Source organism: Macaca fascicularis, chromosome 7 (assembly GCF_037993035.2).
Source record: "Macaca fascicularis isolate 582-1 chromosome 7, T2T-MFA8v1.1".
NCBI classification, from domain to species: Eukaryota; Metazoa; Chordata; class Mammalia; order Primates; family Cercopithecidae; genus Macaca; species Macaca fascicularis.
In genome coordinates, this window is record NC_088381.1 from 21,553,237 (window position 1) to 21,571,034 (window position 17,798).

The 17,798-nt window shown below is 46.9% G+C and overlaps 1 protein-coding gene across 1 annotated transcript in view; it reads left to right on the forward strand.

Moving 5' to 3' along the window:
* The first annotated feature begins 376 nt into the window (after positions 1 to 376).
* Positions 377 to 17,798, forward strand: part of SORD (sorbitol dehydrogenase) — a 44,715-nt gene continuing 27,293 nt past the window's right edge. Inside the window, exons 1-2 of the mRNA XM_045395373.3 lie at positions 377 to 530; positions 16,214 to 16,247. Coding sequence (XP_045251308.1) covers positions 465 to 530; positions 16,214 to 16,247 — 100 coding nt within the window. The 5' untranslated portion in view covers positions 377 to 464. The remainder of the gene's footprint in view (positions 531 to 16,213; positions 16,248 to 17,798) is intronic.

The following is a 17,798-nucleotide window of genomic DNA, read 5'->3' on the forward strand; positions in this document are numbered from 1 at the left end:
CGAGACCATCCTGGCTAACACGGTGAAATCCCGTCTCTACTAAACAGAGATACGTGGTGGTGGGCGCCTGTAGTCCCAGCTACTCGGGAGGCTGAGGCAGGAGAATGGCGTGAACTCGGGAGGCGGAGCTTGCAGTGATCGCACCACTGCACTCCAGCCTCGGCCACAAACAAACAAACAAACAGCGTGCTACAGATGGAGCCAGCGCCCAGGCTTCGCGCCCCCAGCCCCCTCGCGAAGCCCCGCCCCGCCTCCGGTCCGGAGAAGGCCAGGAAGCCCCGCCCCTCCACGCTAGCACCGCCCGGGCTGTCACAAAGGAGGAAGCCTAGCCCCGCCCCTGCGTGCGCCGCTTCTTCCAGGCCCCGCCTTCCACCCTGTGCCCTGGACCCTCGGCTGGGCAGCGCCACCAGAGCGACCAAACGTCCCGCGCCTTCCAGGCCGCACCCAAGAGCCAAAAGAGTTCCATGGCGGCGGCGGCCAAGCCGAAGAACCTTTCCCTGGTGGTGCACGGACCGGGGGACTTGCGCCTGGTAAGCCGGGAAGGAGGGTGGGAAGCCTACCGACCCTACCTCACTCTCCTCTGAGCCCAGCCGCAGTCCTGGCTTCCCACTTCCAGCCCTGCGCCGGCCCCGCACCTTAAGCGCCCTGGCTGCCCAGATCCCAGCTGGTTCCCCTCCGGGTGTGGGGGCGGCGGGTAGTGGCTGTTGCAAAGGGCAGGGATCTAGTCCTGTGCCTCCCTGAACCTAGCCCCGTGGCTGGCACGTGGCCGGTGCCCAGGATGGTTGCAAACTGTTTGAATGAATCTTTCTCTCTCCTTTGCCAGCTGCAGATTTACAGTCCAGCCTCTTGTCATTGACCTTTTCAAAGAAAATGCTAAGGCTGTCTGAATTATCTGGACAGACAGTGCAGAGCAGAAAGGGGGGTCAGAGGACACTTACAAACAGCGGAAGTTCTATTTAACTCCCCTTGCTTGGGACTGATAAACCTCCCTTGCAGGATTATTATGATCACAAGAGTACTCAGCACTTAGTACGTGCTCAGGAAGTGCCAGCTCCTTCTCCTTTCCTTCCAGTCTAGGCCTCCATCTCCAGAACCCCTGGTGTTCCCCTTGCCTGTGCCAGACTTCTGGATCTTGATAGTCCCCTTGTCTGTAAGGCTCCTTCTCTCCCTAAGTCCCTATCTGGTTCACTTTCCAGCAGTTTTCCTTTCTAATCCCGTGCCTCTGTCCCTTTAGGAGCATTCTGTATGTGTGTTCTCTGCCTGAGACCCTGCCTTTTGCTCCCTGGCTTGTGGCACTAAATAAAGTTTAGGGAGTGGCTGAGTCAGCACCCTGGTCATGCCAAGGCTGCCTTGACAAAGTCCCTCTCAGATGGGCCTGTGATGGCAGTGGCTGTGTGGGACGAGTGCCAGCCATCTCTGCTGCTCCCTTGTACCTCCTTTCCCTCAAAGTCCATGCGTCAGTATGTAAACTGCAGTAATTCAGAAGCTCATCCAGATTAGCAGTTCTTGACTATTTAAGAATCTGTGATGTCCCCTCAACAGAATGCAAACAGACTGAGTTTGGCAACAATTTCAGATTGTTCAAGGACTCTCTTTAAGCCGCTCTAAGCCCCTCTGTAGAACCCTTGTCCCAGCTGACACTCCATCTCCTCAGTTGGAGAAAGTGCCATAGCCGAGGTGATAAGTTGTGTTAGTTAACAGACTCAGATGTTCAGACTCCCCAGTCCAGTGTTCATTCCACTCTTTCGAGCCTCCACCCAAGGTCCTGAATTAAAGTGAGGCTGTTAGTGTTTATTGTTGCAAATGCCAGATGGTGGTATGAGTAAGGGAAAGTGGTCCAGCTCTACACAGTTTGCAGAGTGATTTCCAACTCAGTACTTCATTCCACAAACATTCACTCATGAAAGGATGCCTGCCATGTGCCAGGCACTGGGCTCAGGGCCCAGACAGGAGGACACAGCCCCTGCTCCCAAGTTTACTGAGGGAGGCAGAGAGACAAAGTCAACAATTATGAAAGAGCCTGAGGGCTTGGATGGAGGCCTCAGAGAGAAAAGACCCCACAGGGAGGGGCCCTTGGCCCTCTATCTGCTCAGAGCCTGCTTAAAAGTCATGCACCTAAGGTGCAGAACCACAGTTAAGTTCTCCTCCACCTTAACTCAAACTCATGGTCTCCCACTGCTCAGGCAGACTACCTCTATTATGGTTTTATAGACAAACCTTTGAAGATTACAGCAGCAGGGAACTAACCTTGATCTCATCAGCTGTGCATTAGAAGCCACTCTGACTGGATTAGGGGCTAGGCTGGGGTGGCTGTAACCTAAAGGATCTAGAAAATATGATGGGCTAGAGAATTTCACCTGTGGTTGTGTGCTGGTACACTAACTGGATAAAAGAGTTCAGAGGAGGATTTAGGAAAACACGTAGGCTCAGTTTGAGAATGGGAAGTGGTAGGGTCATTTACTAGTCAGAGTAGATTAAAATGATGAGATCAGGTTTGAAAATTTGAGTTTCAGATGTCTCTGGAGGCCAGGTGTGGTGGCTCATGCCTGTAATCCCAGCACTTTGAGAGGCCAATGTAGGCAGATCACTTGAGGTCAGGAGTTTGAGACCAACCTGGCCAACTTGGTGAAACTCTGTCTCTACTATAAATTCAAAAATTAGCTGGGTGTGGTACTGCATGCCTGTAATCCCAGCTACTTGCGAAGCTGAGAATTGCTTGAGTCTGGGAGTCAGAGATGCAATGAACTGAGATCGCACCACTGTACTCCAGCCTGGATGACAGCAAAACTCTGTCTAAAAAATAATAATAATAAAATAACAAATAAAAAAATTAAAAAATAAAAATAAAGATGTCTCTAGGACAGGACACAAGGTGCCTTTGAGAAATTTCCTTGGGTGCGGGGTCTGGAGTGCAGGGATGCTATCTGGTGTGGAAATGTAAACTCAGGAGTCCTTTGCTCCTCTACTGAGCAGCACTGCACCGCCCACCCCCACCCAGGGGGCATTTGGAAATGTGTCAGGGAGATTTGGTTGTCACAATGACTGAGGAGCACTACTGCAGCCTTTATTCAGTTCATAGCACTGTCCTGGACAACAGAGAGTTGTCCTGTCCCAAATAGTGCCCTATGGGGAATTGTGTATGGCTGAGCTTGCCTAGGCTGAGTGAACCATGTAGAATGAGAAGGAAAGAAGAGGAGGCCATTACCCTGGAGAGAGCCCCAACACTGGAGGGGAAAGGGCAGAAAGAGTTGTCAGCAGAGGAGACCCACCAGCAAGGACTATGCTGCCTCAGGTGCACCTGCAGCTCCACACAAACCTTCTGGGCCCTCGCCACTCCTTCTCAGGCATGGTCTTCCACCAGCACCTCCACAGGGTCCACCCCTGACCCCAGTGTGGTATCACTGCTCCTCCACCTTTTCCTTAAGACAGATAGGCTCGGTGGCTTGGGTTTGGGGCCAGTAGTGAACCAGAGATAGCGACTAGGAGGAACAATCCTGGGGAAGCTTTGAGGGGAACCAGCCATTTTCCTCTCTGCAAGAGGACCAAAATGAAACCCAGGATTTCCTGGGCTTAATAAATTGTCAGCGGTTGCATTTGGGTGGGGAGGGGGAACCTTGGTTGGATATAAATTACAAAAAAGATAAGGGGAAGTGGGGAGAATTTGACTGTTTTCTTCTTTTGATGTAAGACCACGCAGCCACAGATCAAAAACGCTTCCATTTCTGGCTGGTTGGGGAACTGAAGCTCAAAAAACTGTGGCCGGTTTAGGTATACAGAGGGCAGGGCCTGCTGATAAAATGGTTCAGTGCCTCAGGAACTCCTTTGAAGGGAGTTGTTTGGGGAAACTCTCATTCCTAAAATCTTTTCAAAAAATGTATACATTTTCAAGGGAAAAGTGTATCATTTAAATTACATCATTATTTGCTTTCCAAAATGTGTATAAATCGTTCCTAAAATCTGAAGCAGGGTTCCAAAGTGTTCTGAAGCAGGAAGCAACGGCTCAACCCTTCCCAGTGCTGCCTTCCTGCTTGAGGTAAGGCCAGGAGCCAGCCAGCGTCCAGGGCAGTGGTCCTGTGGGGGAGTGTGACCTGGTCCACTTGACTTGTCCCTTAACTGGCAGGAAGGAAACGTACCGCACAGCATCCCTACTGCCTAAGCAGAAGGCACCATTCTCTTCTTTCTTGATGTATGGCTGCAGGGAACAAAAAATTAAACTCCTCGCCTACTAATTAGTTTAATGATCACCTTGACCACAGCAAGGAGTATTTATAAATTGGGTGGTAAGTCAGACACACACTAAGACCGGTGGTTTTCTTTTATAATGAGGAGAACAAAATGAAACAACAACCTGAGACTTAAGGACTTTCGCTTTTTCCCCTCATTTTAAATAGAGAAAGTTTGGGAGTTGGAGGGAGCAAAAGGGACTGATGACCAAGTTGATGTATAAGGAAGCAAACAGTGTCAGCTTGCTGGGGTTCTCTCTAAATGCAAATAGTGCGAAGTTCCCAAACCAGGCTGGGGAGCCAGAGTGGGTTTAGTCCCCATTCTACTGCTGCTAGTTGTATGACTCAACAAATTATTTTCCACTTCAACTTCCCAGTGAAATGGGGGTAATAGTAGTGTTCTGTTTGGTTGTATGAGGATTCAGTGGGACCAGTCGTGCGTGTGAAAGGCCTAGCACAGCATCCAGCACACTGTTAGTGGTACGTGCTCACTGTGGAGATGAGCAGGAAGCCAGAGACCCTGAGAACGGACATTTAAACCCTATCAGCTTAAAAAGAGTTGGACGGAGACCAGGGCCTTCAAACACATGGACCGTTTTCCTAACCAAGTTATTATAATGTGGGCCCAGGCAACACTCTTGTTTTCCTCTGTGTTTTCCAGTTTACTGTATGCCCCTTTGATCAGTCTATAGAAACCCAGAAGCTTTTAATTAGGAAATGAATTCCTGGTTCATGAAGTTAGAATATAAAACAGTCAAATTAGCTTTTCCCCCACAGAAGCTATGTTTGGTGGTGGGGGTGGTGGGCAGCTTGTTTTTGTAATGTAGGGTTCACTCGAATGGTAGGGAAATGAAGGGAATTAATATGTTGACTGCCTACTGCGTTCCAGGCATGTGCTGGGTACTTTAATACAGGGCTTTACAAACTCCACAATGAAGGACCAATTTTATTTTTTCCAGGCGGCCATGGACTGATATGTTTGCATCAATATATTTGAATGCTGCGTCATGTCAAAATGCTATAAACAACCAGGCACGGTGGCTCACACCTGTAACCCCAGCACTTTGGGAGGCCAAGGCGGGCAGATCACTTGAGGCCAGGAGTTTGAGACCAGCCTGGCCAACATGGCAAAATCCTATCTCTACTAAAATACAAAAATTAACTGGGTGCGGTGGTGCACGCCTGTAATCCCAGCTACTCAGGAGGCTGAGGCACGAGATCCCTTGAACGGGGAGGCGGAGGCTGCAGTGAGCCAAGATCATGCCACTGCACTCCAGCCTGGGTGACAGAACAAGACTCTATCTCAAAACAAAAACAAACAAAAAAATTCTATAAACATTTCTAAATGCTCCTCTCAAGTTCTGTACATTGCATTACAAATCAGTTCATCAGTCACCTTCTGAGTGCACTTCATCTCCCTTCTTCCTGAAAGCCGGCTCTTCCAGACTTCAGGCAGGAGCCGCTGAGCAGGGGGCAGTACAGCAACAGAACAGCCTCCACTTCCAGGAAACTGAGCACCGTGGAGGGGACGTGGTCAGATTCTCGTTATGATCAGCTATAGGAGGAGGCAACAAATTAAAGGAAAAAATAATAATTTTAGAATGATGGGTGAATGTTGTTTAACTATAAAAGGCAGAAAAAAATAGTACATTGGCATCAAGTTTAAACATTACTCGGAGATCCGTGAAGGTATTTCTTGAGTTTTTGTCCATTGAGGCAATGTATTATACCTTAGGTCAAAAGAGTTGCTTTGACCTAAGCATTTTTGTTTTGTTTTGTTTTTTGAGATGGAGTCTTGCTCTGTTGCCCAGGCTGGAGTGCAGTGGCCCGATCTCAGCTCACTGCAAGCTCTGCCTCCCGGTTTCCCACCATTCTTCTGCCTCAGCCTCCCAAGTAACTGGGACTACAGGCTCCTGCCACTGCGCCCAGCTATTTTTTTGTATTTTTAGTAGAGACGGGGTTTCACAGTATTAGCCAGGATGGTCTCAATCTCTTAACCCTGTGATCCACCTGCCTCGGCCTCCCAAAGTGCTGGGATTACAGGTGTGAACCACCGTGCCCGGCCTTGACCTAAGCATTTTCAAATACTTTTATGTATTTTTAAAAATAAGATAAATCTATATCTAATACAGCACATTCAAAATGTCCCCTCCTTACCGTCTATAATTTACTGTTAAGATTTTGGGGTAAAAAGCGGATTGTATAATGAGAGGGCATGAACATGGGCAGCTCAGATGGTCCTGGGTATCATGTCTGTTTCTCTGAGCCAGCTGCTTCTATGTGATCAGATTAAAGGGGCTGATAGTCATGAAGGAGCAGCTGGATTAAACCAGATTACCCTGATAGTGACGAGATGCAGGCTGCTTAACCCTTACCAGTCAGAGACACTTAAGAGTGAAAAGAGAATCTAAAACTCCTCCAGAAAAAGAGAAACTGGGTAGCAGCAAGTAGCCCAAAGAAGCATCTTTCTTGCTTTTATCTTAATTTTATGTTTTAACGACAACAAAACAAAACCCAAACTGGACATACCATTTCAAATTCAAAACAGGAGATTAAATCCAGCAAACACTCCCACCTCCGCCAACAGCTCTGGAAAGGCAGTGCCTTTGTCTGTGAAAGACCGCAAGGCACAAAGGTAGCATTTTCCTCTCAAAGTGATGCAGCTTTTTCTTGGCCCCTTCGCTGGACTTATGGAAGGGGTGCCTTATCTACTGGGCCTACTGTGCTCAACCCCTTGTGGGAGGGAGCACATGAATGAGCAAGTGCAGGATCCAGCCAGCCAGCTGCTCCAGGCACTGACACAGAAGCAAGCTCCTCGAGGGGAATGTGGCAGCACCCAGGTAAGGGTGTCCATGACCCCGAAGCCCCAGAGCGGCTGTTACTGTGCTCGTTTAGTTCCACCATCTGCAGGTGGTGGCATGTTAGCAGCTCAGTTGGTCCCTTGCCTCACTGCACAGGGCATGCCACTGGTAAGGGGCAAAGGGCCAGTGTGACAGCCTTTTCTGGGTACCTGCACTTGGTGGGCCCTGAGCTCTTGTCCAGTGTCCAAGAAGAATGAGGTCACCCAGATGATTGAAGGATGGTGAAGGTGGAGAATTTTACTGAGCGATGAAAATGGCTTTCAGCAGAGAGGGGAACTGGAGAAGGGATGGGAAGGGCAGGTTGTCTTCCCAGAAGTCAGGTTGTCTCTTCCCCGAAGTCAGGCCATCTCTCCCTCTACCAACTGAGTCTGGGATCTTTACAGGCACAGGATGGGAAGTGTGTGTTGACTGGTTTGTGAGTATGCAAAAAATGTTAAAGTGAAGACACCACTCAAAGGTGGGCAAAACAGTGTAGAAAACCACTTAGGAAAGATTAGGTATATGTAAAATAGGTGAAGGGTGGGGATCAATCAGAGGAAAGCGTTCAAACAGGAAGACAAGTTCTTGATCCAGTCCCAGGATTTAACTTGTAGCTTGGCTTTCAGGCTTTAAACTGTCTTCCACTTGGAGGTGGAATGTCACTAGGAATACCCACTCCTATCTGCCTAGGCATTTGGCCACCTCCTTTCGCTATGAAAAGCAGGAGAAGAAGCAAGCAATATCACAAATAGGATTTTAACATTCCGTAAAAAGCAGCCCTATTCTAAGGGGAGATACTAGAATTATGGATGTAGGGGAAATTTCTCTATAAAAATGCATGGCAGAAATTAAGAAGAAGGAGAAATATGTACACGTAGATACAATATTGGCATCTAACTTAGAAGTCTTTTAGTGTGGCTGTTAAGGCTGGCAGTTTTCCCCAAATCAGGTTTACATTAAGAACATTAATTACCAGGGAAAATATATTCAAATTTTGCAAAGTAATATTCAACTCAACAATGTTAAAAAACATGCAAATATTCAATAACATAGACCTGAACACAGTGAGCACTTATCAAGATCACTAACAGACTAGCATCTGACAAAAGCTCAAAGACTTAGAATTTTTGCTCCATAGAGAGAACCATTTAATAAGATCATGTATGGTTATATTCATACACTTTGAATTGGGAGGAAATTTTAATCTATTTATCCCTGATGAAAATTAAATGGTCCTTAACTATCCTGTGTGGATTCAATGCTAGATGCTGGAGAAGTGCAAAGGAGAGAAAGGAGTCACCTCTCCAGGCTTCTTGCAGGAGGTGATGCCTGAGCACCAGTCCCAGTAAGCAACTGCCTATTGGACAGCTGTCATGTCAGGTTCCAGCCTACTTGTGCTGACTCCAACCAGGAGCCCAGAGGTTTCACAAGAACTCAATGGTCAATTAAACGCGAGGCTTTCACATACCAACAATCATGCAAATATATTCAACACACACAGGCAGTGATAGGGGAGGTCGGGGCGGGCATGGTGGTTCACACCTGTAATCTCAGCACTTTGGGAAGCTGAGGTGGGAGGATCACTTGAGGCCAGGAGTTTCAGACCAGCCTGGGCAAGACCTCATCTCTACAAAAAATTTAAAAAGTAGCCGGGTGTGATAGCACACTCCTGTAGTCACAGCTACTCAGCAGGCTGAAGTGGGAGGATCGTTTGAGCCCAGGAGTTCGAGATTGTGGTGAGCTATTAATGTGCCAGCCTGGGCTATAGAATGAGAATGCATCTCTTTAAAAAACAAACAAACAAACAAAACCAGAGGAAACGAGCCGTGGCAGGTAGCTCCAGAGACCAGCACGCTGACCGATTAACCGATTAGGATTTCCCTCAAAACAATAAAGTGGGAGGAGTGTTGTGGCTGTTCTTCTCCCTGCAGAACTTATGGCAGCCCCTGCTCATGAGGAGGAGGCCTCAGAGTTCTCATGGGCAGAGCTTCTACAGGCTCTCGGCCATGGTCACTTTCTTTACTGTTTTTATACCCTACACAGGAATGTCCAATTTCATGTCTTAGCCACCTTTTAGCTTCACTTTCTTATTTTATTTTTTAAAATTAATTTTGGAAACAGGGTTTCACCATGTTGCCCAAGCTGGTCTGGAACTTCTGAGCTTAAGCAATCCACCTGCCTTGGCCTCCCAAAGTGCTGGGATTACAGGTGTGAGCCATCCCACCTGGCCTTGGCTTCACTTTCTTGTCAAGTTTTGGGGTTGCCTGGCCACAGCAGGTGTTATCATCTCAGATTAAACCATTCTCAAGGTTAAAAATAAACCTTGAGAACATTCTGTTAATAAAAAACCAGTGACAAAGTGACAAATAGTATATGATTCCACTTGTATGAAATAAGTAGCCAAACTCACAGAAAGTAGAATGGTGTTTGTTAAGGGCTCCTGAGGGGGTAAAATGGGCAGTTGTTACTTAATAGGTATTCAGTTTCAGGTTTACAAGATGTAAAATTCTAGAGGTCTGTTGTATAACAATGTGAATATAGACAACAATATTAAATTATACACTTAAAAGGATTTAAGATGGTAAATTTTATGTTATGTATTGTACCACAATATGTTTTTATAAAACAATAACTAGAAGAAAAAAAAGACTCCATTTTGAGACATTTTGAATCACAAAACATTATTATATATCAATAGCCCCACCTGGATGTCCCAAGACACCTTAGTCCCAGCATGTCCAAACCTAAGTGTCTCCTAATTCTCGTAGGAATTTAGAAGTCATCCCAGATGCCTCACTTCCCACCTCCTGTGGGATCTGGAAGAGGGAGAGGGATTAGGCAATGGGCAAGGGTGAGTGTGGTGTGGTTGCAGGTAAGATGGGGGCGTGGTGGCCACCACGTGAGGGGTTTAGGAGTCTCCAGGGTCATGGCGACTTGATACGAATTTGCATTTCAGCAAGATTGTTATCAGCAGAACAAAGTTGAATGGAGCCAGGAGAGCCCGGGCTGCAGACCAGCTCATTGGACCTTGGGAAGACATTCTACCTCCTATTTTGACCTCAAGTTTGCCAGGACCAACGCGGCTAGAACAAAGCCTGTCATGACAAAATAGCCAATTGGGAAACCTTTGAATTTTCCTCCCACCCTCAAAACACCTTTCAGGCACTCAAGAGAAAGGGAGAATGGAAGGGGAAAGGAAGAAAAACAGGGTCTCTTGCGCTCTGCAGGTGTGCAGGGCAGCCCTCCACAGGCCACAGGAAGCTTGGCAGCAGGGAGCAGGTGACTGCTGTGCATCTGGGATGAGACCAGCACCTTCCCCACACACTGCCAGCCATCCCCCACCCTAAGACAGTGGGAGCATGTTGCACTCTTTCCACAACTGGCAGAGTCAAGCCTAAAAACTGCTAGAATCCCTTCACTTTCTTCCAGATTCCAGCCTTGTAAAGAGTGGTCAGATTTTCTTAATGTTGATATGAAAACCATGAGAATACAGTTGTCCTTGGTATCCTGGAGTAGGGGAAGGATTGGCTCCAGGAACCCTTTGCGGATGCCAAAATCCAAGCATTCTCAAGTCCCTTGTACATGATGAAATGGTGTAGTATTCGCATATAACCTCCATGCATCCTCCCATCTGCTCTAAATCCCCCCAGATTACCTATAACACCTGACACAATGTCAATGCTCTGTAAATCATTGTTATAGATTATTTTTCATTTGCATTATTTTTTAGGGTTGTATTGCTATTTTTTATTTTTTGAATATTTTTGACCTGAGGTTTGGTTGAATCCAGGATGCAGAACACAACTTTTCCACAAAACAATTTAAAATACTTGTCAAAAGATAAAATTACTACAATTTAATTTAAAAGATTTTATTTGGCTTTATTTGCAATTCTAGAATTGGGCAACACTTCATTCCATAAAATAGCGTGTGCTCCAGTGAGGTAAACAGAGGAGGTGGTTTTACAAACAGAAAAGAGCTAAAGAAAGCAGAAACACAAGAAAAAGCAGATTGGTCATTTCAGTTATTTTCTTTGTAAGGTGGGAACAGGGAAATAGAACAACAACAAAAAAAACTGATTGGTTAAGATGAGGTTTCTTCGGGTCATAATTTTTCATTTTTTTGGTAAGGATTAAAGTAGAGGGAACTTTATTATCATGCTGACTGAAACTGGCCTGTTTGGGATATTTGGCTGTTATCTCTCCTGATTTCTCTGAAGATCATATAACAACTCAATTTTGCTTTGATGACGTGGAACTTTAGTATGAGTGGCTCCATTCTGGGTTTTTATTCTGTTCTCTTGGGGCCCAGTGCAGGAGCAAAACAGTGGCCTCCTGAAATTTCTATTTAACGTGCTTTACTCTTATCAGAAGGACAAGATTGACCAGGGTTGGTTCAACCATAGCATGAGCTAATTATGGAAAAAGAACTTTGATTTTACTTGTTTTGTAATAACAGCGAACGTATTTACTAAGTCGGCATTCCCTTTCATGATTATCATATGAAGGAGGAAATTGGGGCACACGGGTTACATAACTTACCCTGAGGTCATGCAGCTGGTGGGGGAAGCCTGGGCTGCATGTAGACAGGCAGTTCTAGAGTCTGAGTTCATTGTGCCACTCAGGTTGGCTGGAGGAGGGAAAAGGCATCTTCCTTCCATTTCTCCTTGTGTTGAAGCCATTGCTGCAACCCAAGCAAGATAGGTTAAGGGAATCAACTCAGTTATGCAGGTGGAAGTAGAGGAAATGGCACCAGTGACAACATAGCTAGGAAATGTATATTTAGGCTAATGTAAAATGTATATTTAGGAAAAGCAAGATAACATTTAGTATGTGAGAGGTACCTGAGATGATCCTATGTCCCCACAGAGGGTACTTCCTGAAGTATTTCCATGAGTTGCTTCAGGAGTGGGCTGGTGGGGCAGCGGGAGGAGCTGAAGGGGGTAGAAGGGAGAGTATATATGTGATTCAGATATGTATTTCTGACTTGAAGTGAACTATGCTGGAAAACAGACACAACTATAGTAAAGAAGAGTTACTCAATTCCTTTTTACCCCCTTGTACAGTCACTCATTAAAAGATAAGAAATTCGGCCAGGCACGGTGGCTCACACCTGTAATCCCAGCACTTTGGGAGGCAGAGGCAGGCAGATCACTTGAGGCCAGGAGTTTGAGACCTGCCTGGCCAACATGGTAAAACCCCATCTCTACAAAAAATTTTAAAAAATTAGTCGTGCAGCATGGCACGCACCTGTAATCCCAGCTACTTGGGAGGCTGAGGCGGGAGGATGGGAGGATCACTTTGAGTTCAGGAGGTCGAGGCTGCAGTGAGCTGAGATTGTGCCACTGCACTCTAGCCTGAGTGCAGTGACATCTGACATCAGGGACTGCTGATAAGTTACTAAAAATAAAAAAGAAAAAAACAAAGAAAAAAGAAAAGAAAAAGAAATTCTGTTTAGGAAACCTTGAATATGATTGAGGTGACAAAACCTTTGGGAATGAGGAGAAAAGGAGCTGTGGAGATAAAAGTGAAAGTTCGGGATCTCAGAGAACCTAAGGAACTTTGGTAGATGAGAAATAGGATAATTGGAAGAGTATCTGAGAGAAAGAAAGAGATTAAGCAAACAGAGGATTGTGGTCAACATCATGCCAGGGAAACATGAAGAGCAAGGTTTTGAGTAACCATGCTGTAATTACTTTCTGAAACATTGTAGTCTCCACAGTGTGCTTAGGGGGCAATATTTACAAACCTACGGGCTGATGTTAAAATAGTTTTGTGCTCAGGTAGCATGTCTCCTACAGAGACAGGGGGCAGGAGACAAGCCTGAGTTGTAAGGGTAATTAGAATCAGCAAGAAAAAGAATGGAAGAAGAAAGTTGGTGTGCGGGGAGAGGAATTTATTTTAACTTCTCCATCAAGTGTGTTCTGCTATAGGCACAGCACAGGCTGTGGGCACAGCACCCTCTAGTGTCTGGGAGAGTCACTGCAGCTTTGCGGTGTGGTAGGAGCACAGTTGTTCAGCTCCGTTAACTTGAACAAATATTTACAGTCGTGTTCTCTCTAGTGACCCAGGGCCTACTTGGTGTGCCTGACTGTTGTTCTAAGCTTTAGTCTTACCACCTCTCCACCTCCAAATGGGGCGTTCAGGCCTGGCCTGGCTTTAGGCAAGGCTATGAATTGTATGCTGTGGAACTGTCTTTCAATGTCTGAATTTGCCTACTAGTGCCTTTAGCAGGGAGGGTGGGGTGCTCTGCCATGTTTGAAATAAAGGCCTTAGTCTTTAGTTTCAATTTAACCTGCAGTTTAAGATTTCACGCAGTATAATGCAGCCAAAAAATGAATGAGATCATGTCTTTTGCAGGGACATGGATGAAGCTGGAAGCCATCATTCTCAGCAAACTAATGCAGGAACAGAAAACCAAATACCACATGTTCTCACTCATAAGTGGGAGTTGAAGATTGAGATCACATCCACACAGGGAGGGGAACATCACACACCGGGGCCTGTCGGGGGGTTGGGGGCAAGGGGAGGGCATCAGGACAAATACCTAATGCATGTGGGGCTTCAAACCTAGATGACGGGTTGATAGGTGCAGCAAAGCAGCATGGCACGTGTATACTGATGTAACAAACCTGCAGGTTCAGCACATGTATCCCAGAACTTAAAGTGGCAAAAAAATTCAAGTGGTATAACAGAAGCATCACTTTGCACAGTGGTCCCTGATGTCTGATGTGGCACCAGCAACGACTTTGAGGAATATTTTGGTGACAATCAGCTATCTTGAGGTGGCTATTTCTAGACTGATTACCTCCTTTCCTCTCATCCTCCCTCCCTCGCTTCCTTCCTTCCTTCTTCCCTCCCTCCCTCCCTTCCTTCCCTCGTTCCTTCCTTCCTTCCCTCCCACCCACCCTCCCTCCCTCCCTCCCTCCTTCCTTCCTTCCTTCCTTCCTTCCTTCCTTCCTTCCTTCCTTCCTTCCTTCCTTCCTTCCAATGTAGCCAGTCTAAATTATTAAGAGATTAAAAAACTCCCTTAAGCCTTTTTGCCCCCATCGGGCTGCTTTAGATGCAGCTCCACCATTTGCTACCTTAGTGTTACCATGGGCGGGTTCCTCAGTCTCATCACATGGAAAAGGGAAATAGTAGGATGTACCATATAGTTTTTTTGCGAGTATTAAGTGAGGTAATGCCTGTAAAGCACACAGTACCTGACACAAAGAAGCCATTGAGCAATGTCAGCTAGGCAGCAATAGCATTAAAGCTTTGAGCTTTGTTTCCCTGGAGAAGAGGTTCAGATTAGCACTGAGCCTCTTCAACAGAAAGGGCTGGTAACTTGAGATGAGTGAAAACCTCTGACCTTCCTTGGAAACACTATTTTGGATAGTGGTTATTTAACAAGTACAAACACTTGAGTTTGGGGCCAAGCACTGTGCCTGGTGCTAAAGAGACGGAAGGCATGGTCTTTGACTTCAAGGCATTTATGATCTTGTTAGGAAAAACAAAAGCCACGGACCACTAAGCGCAGTGCTGGTGCCGAGCAGCATGTGTCTGGTGCCCGTGGTGTGGTTTCATGCAGTGGGGCTGCCTGTAAAAGCAGCTAGATAAGCGCTTTTGGGGGAGGTAAGTTTGGAACAGTGCCTCGTCCCAGAGCTTGCTTCATGGGGCCCAGCTCTGACATTCTCATCACTTGTTTGGCAGCTCTTTGCACCACCCCTGAAAGAGAAAAGACAGTGGAAGCAGGCTTCATGCACTCTCTGGTAGCATGACCTTGACCAAGTTATTTAACTTCCCAGCTCCGGGTTTCTCATGAACAAACTAAGTGCTATGGCGAGGATAGAGTCCAGCCCACTGCCTGGCACATGGCAGGTGCTGAACGTTTCCATCTCTCTCTCTCTCTTTTTCTTGTTTTTGAGACGGAATCTCGCCCTGTCACCCAGGCTGGAGTGCAGTGGCACAATCTTGGCTCACTGCCATCTCCATCTCCTGGGTTCAAGCAATTCTCCTGCCTCAGCCTCCTGAGTAGCTGAGACTACAGGTATGTGCCACCACGCCCAGCTAATTTTTATCTTTTTGATAGAGATGGGTGTCACCATGTTGGCCAGGCTGGTCTCAAACTCCTGATCTCAAGTGATCCGCCCGCATCAGCCTCCCAAAGTGTTGGGATTACAGGCATGAGCCACTGCACCCTCTTTTCTTGATTACCTTAAAATAATAAAATGAACACTTGGATTTGGCCACTTAGTGTGCTTCCTTGTCACTAGAACTTTCCTAGCCCGTTGGCAATGAGGAAAGAAGGCTTAGTAAATCAACACTACTACTACTACTGCTGCTACTGCTATTACTACTAGCTGTGAACACCAGAATAGCTCAGATTGCTTTTGAACCTGTGAGAGGGGCCAAAATCCAGGTCTTATGTGTTCCCAAGGGGCCCCTAAAATGCCACATGGGAATTTTAGGGAAAGAGGAGCAGGTATCAGTCTCTGTGCTGATGGGAAGGAAAGAGGTTGGCAGCACAGACACTTTCTCCTACCTGTCTAGAGGGGAACACCCTCACGTTCAACTGTGGGAAACGCCTGCATCCTTTCCCTGGGGAGTTCGTCAGACCAAACCAATCTGTATCTAAGAACATGTTTCTCCAGGAAGGCGGGATCTGACATGGATGGCAGATCTAGAGACCCAAAGATCCCTTCTGCCTAGAGTTACGTGGAGTGTGCTTTTTCCTTAGTCCTGGCGAAGTTGCACCAGTGGGTGGGATGAGGTCAGCAATTAGTCAGCTCTTCCTCGGCTAGGATTGTGCCTTCGCTTTGTAGGCTGTTTCCCAGGGAGGGAACCCAGCGTCAGCACTTTATCTCATCCTGTGACATGTCACTAGTGACAAGTGTGGTCCTCTGTATGCTTTGTGAGTGTGCTGGCCATGCCGTTGTTGGGTCGGTCACTGTGTTATGTAGACAAGTGAAGAAGGGCTAGGCAGGTGTGTGCAGCGTGCCATTTAGCGTATCCCCTCAGGCATGTACCCAGGAGCAGCGTGGTCTGAGCTTGTGTTAATTCTAAGAAGAAATAAACTAATGATGAAACTCTAGTTTGTAATGGAAAATGTTCATAAGGTAAAGTTATTATACATGTTAAATGATTTTTTCAATTTTGTTTGTTTTAGGAGAACTATCCCATCCCTGAACCAGGCCCAAATGGTAAGTTCTTGGGAAACATAACTTATATTTTATTATTTCCTGTTGTTTCCTTTGGAATCACATGTATATTGTTCCCTTTCCTCTCTTTTCCTACTGTTTATTACTTTTGCGTCCATTAAAAACCTATGCTTGGCCGGGCGCGGTGGCTCAAGCCTGTAATCCCAGCACTTTGGGAGGCCGAGACGGGCGGATCACGAGGTCAGGAGATCGAGACCATCCTGGCTAACACAGTGAAACCCCGTCTCTACTAAAAATACAAAAACATTAGCCGGGCGAGGTGGCGGCGCCTGTAGTCCCAGCTACACGGGAGGCTGAGGCAGGAGAATGGCGGGAACCCGGGAGGCGGAGCTTGCAGTGAGCCGAGATCCGGCCACTGCACTCCAGCCTGGGCGACAGAGCGAGACTCCGCCTCAAAAAAAAAAAAAAAAAAAAAAAAAAACCTATGCTTTTGTTAGGCTGAGAGCGGAGTCTACTGTCCACAGCATGACCTGGTGGGAGGTTTATCTTGGCTGCTACATGAAATAAAAAGAATAGTGACAGAGTCGGAAAAATTACCGCGCCAGACTGCTGACTCATCCCAAAGAGTTTTTGACGTGAAGTATATGGACCAGTGACAGAATTGTTCCTCTTTTGACCTAAGGACAGTGTACCCTATCTACCAGAAGCTGCTGTTGGAGTGGCCAAGTGTCCTAACCCTAACCCAAACTTTGAAAAGGAGTGAGTCTACAGAACTTCATCTTTTAATTAGCAAAGGGAGCATCATGCCAGCTTTCCCCACTCCCCAGGAAGGCCAGTCGCCAAAGTGTGCGGCAGCCCAGGACCTTCTGTCCAGTGGGGGTGGGAGGGGCTGCATGGGGCCCTGTCCTCTGCTCTAATCAACCAAGCACAGAAAGTGAGTGAGCACATGGGGCCAGGGTTTCCAACACCTTTACTCCGCTCCTTCCAGGCCTCTCACTTGCTAAGCCTGTGGGGCTCAGCTGACATGCTGACGCCCAAGGTGGCATCTGTAACTTCCCAGCCTTGGGTTTCTCATTTACAAACTGAGTGCTGTGGTGAGGATAGAGTCCAGCCCACTGTCTGCACATGGCGGGTGCTGTGAACATTTCCATCTCTTTTTTTCTGTTGGCTCAGATCTCTGCTGACAGTTGTCTAATCCCTCCCATCCCTGGAATCCCACTTTGTCATAATCATGCAGGACCCTGAAGTGAGGCTGGGGGCAGTGGGCAGAGTGTCTGTAGATACTCACTCTCCCCCTCTCACACCTAGACAGTCACATCCCCTTTCTACCCTTGAGAAGTTGGGGGCAGTGGGCAGAGTGTCTGTAGATACTCACCCTCCCCTTCTCACACCTAGACAGTCACGTCCCCTTTCTACCCTTGAGAAGTTGGGGGTGTCCTTTCCCACTTTGTCCTACCTCACACCGGAACCGCAGCTTCTGGGTGAACATCAGATCGAAGGCAGCTTTCCTGGTGGATCCAGAGCTTTGCTTCTGAAAGGTCACTTGTGTTATCCACTTGTAAGTGGTGAGAATACAGACTAGACAGAATATAG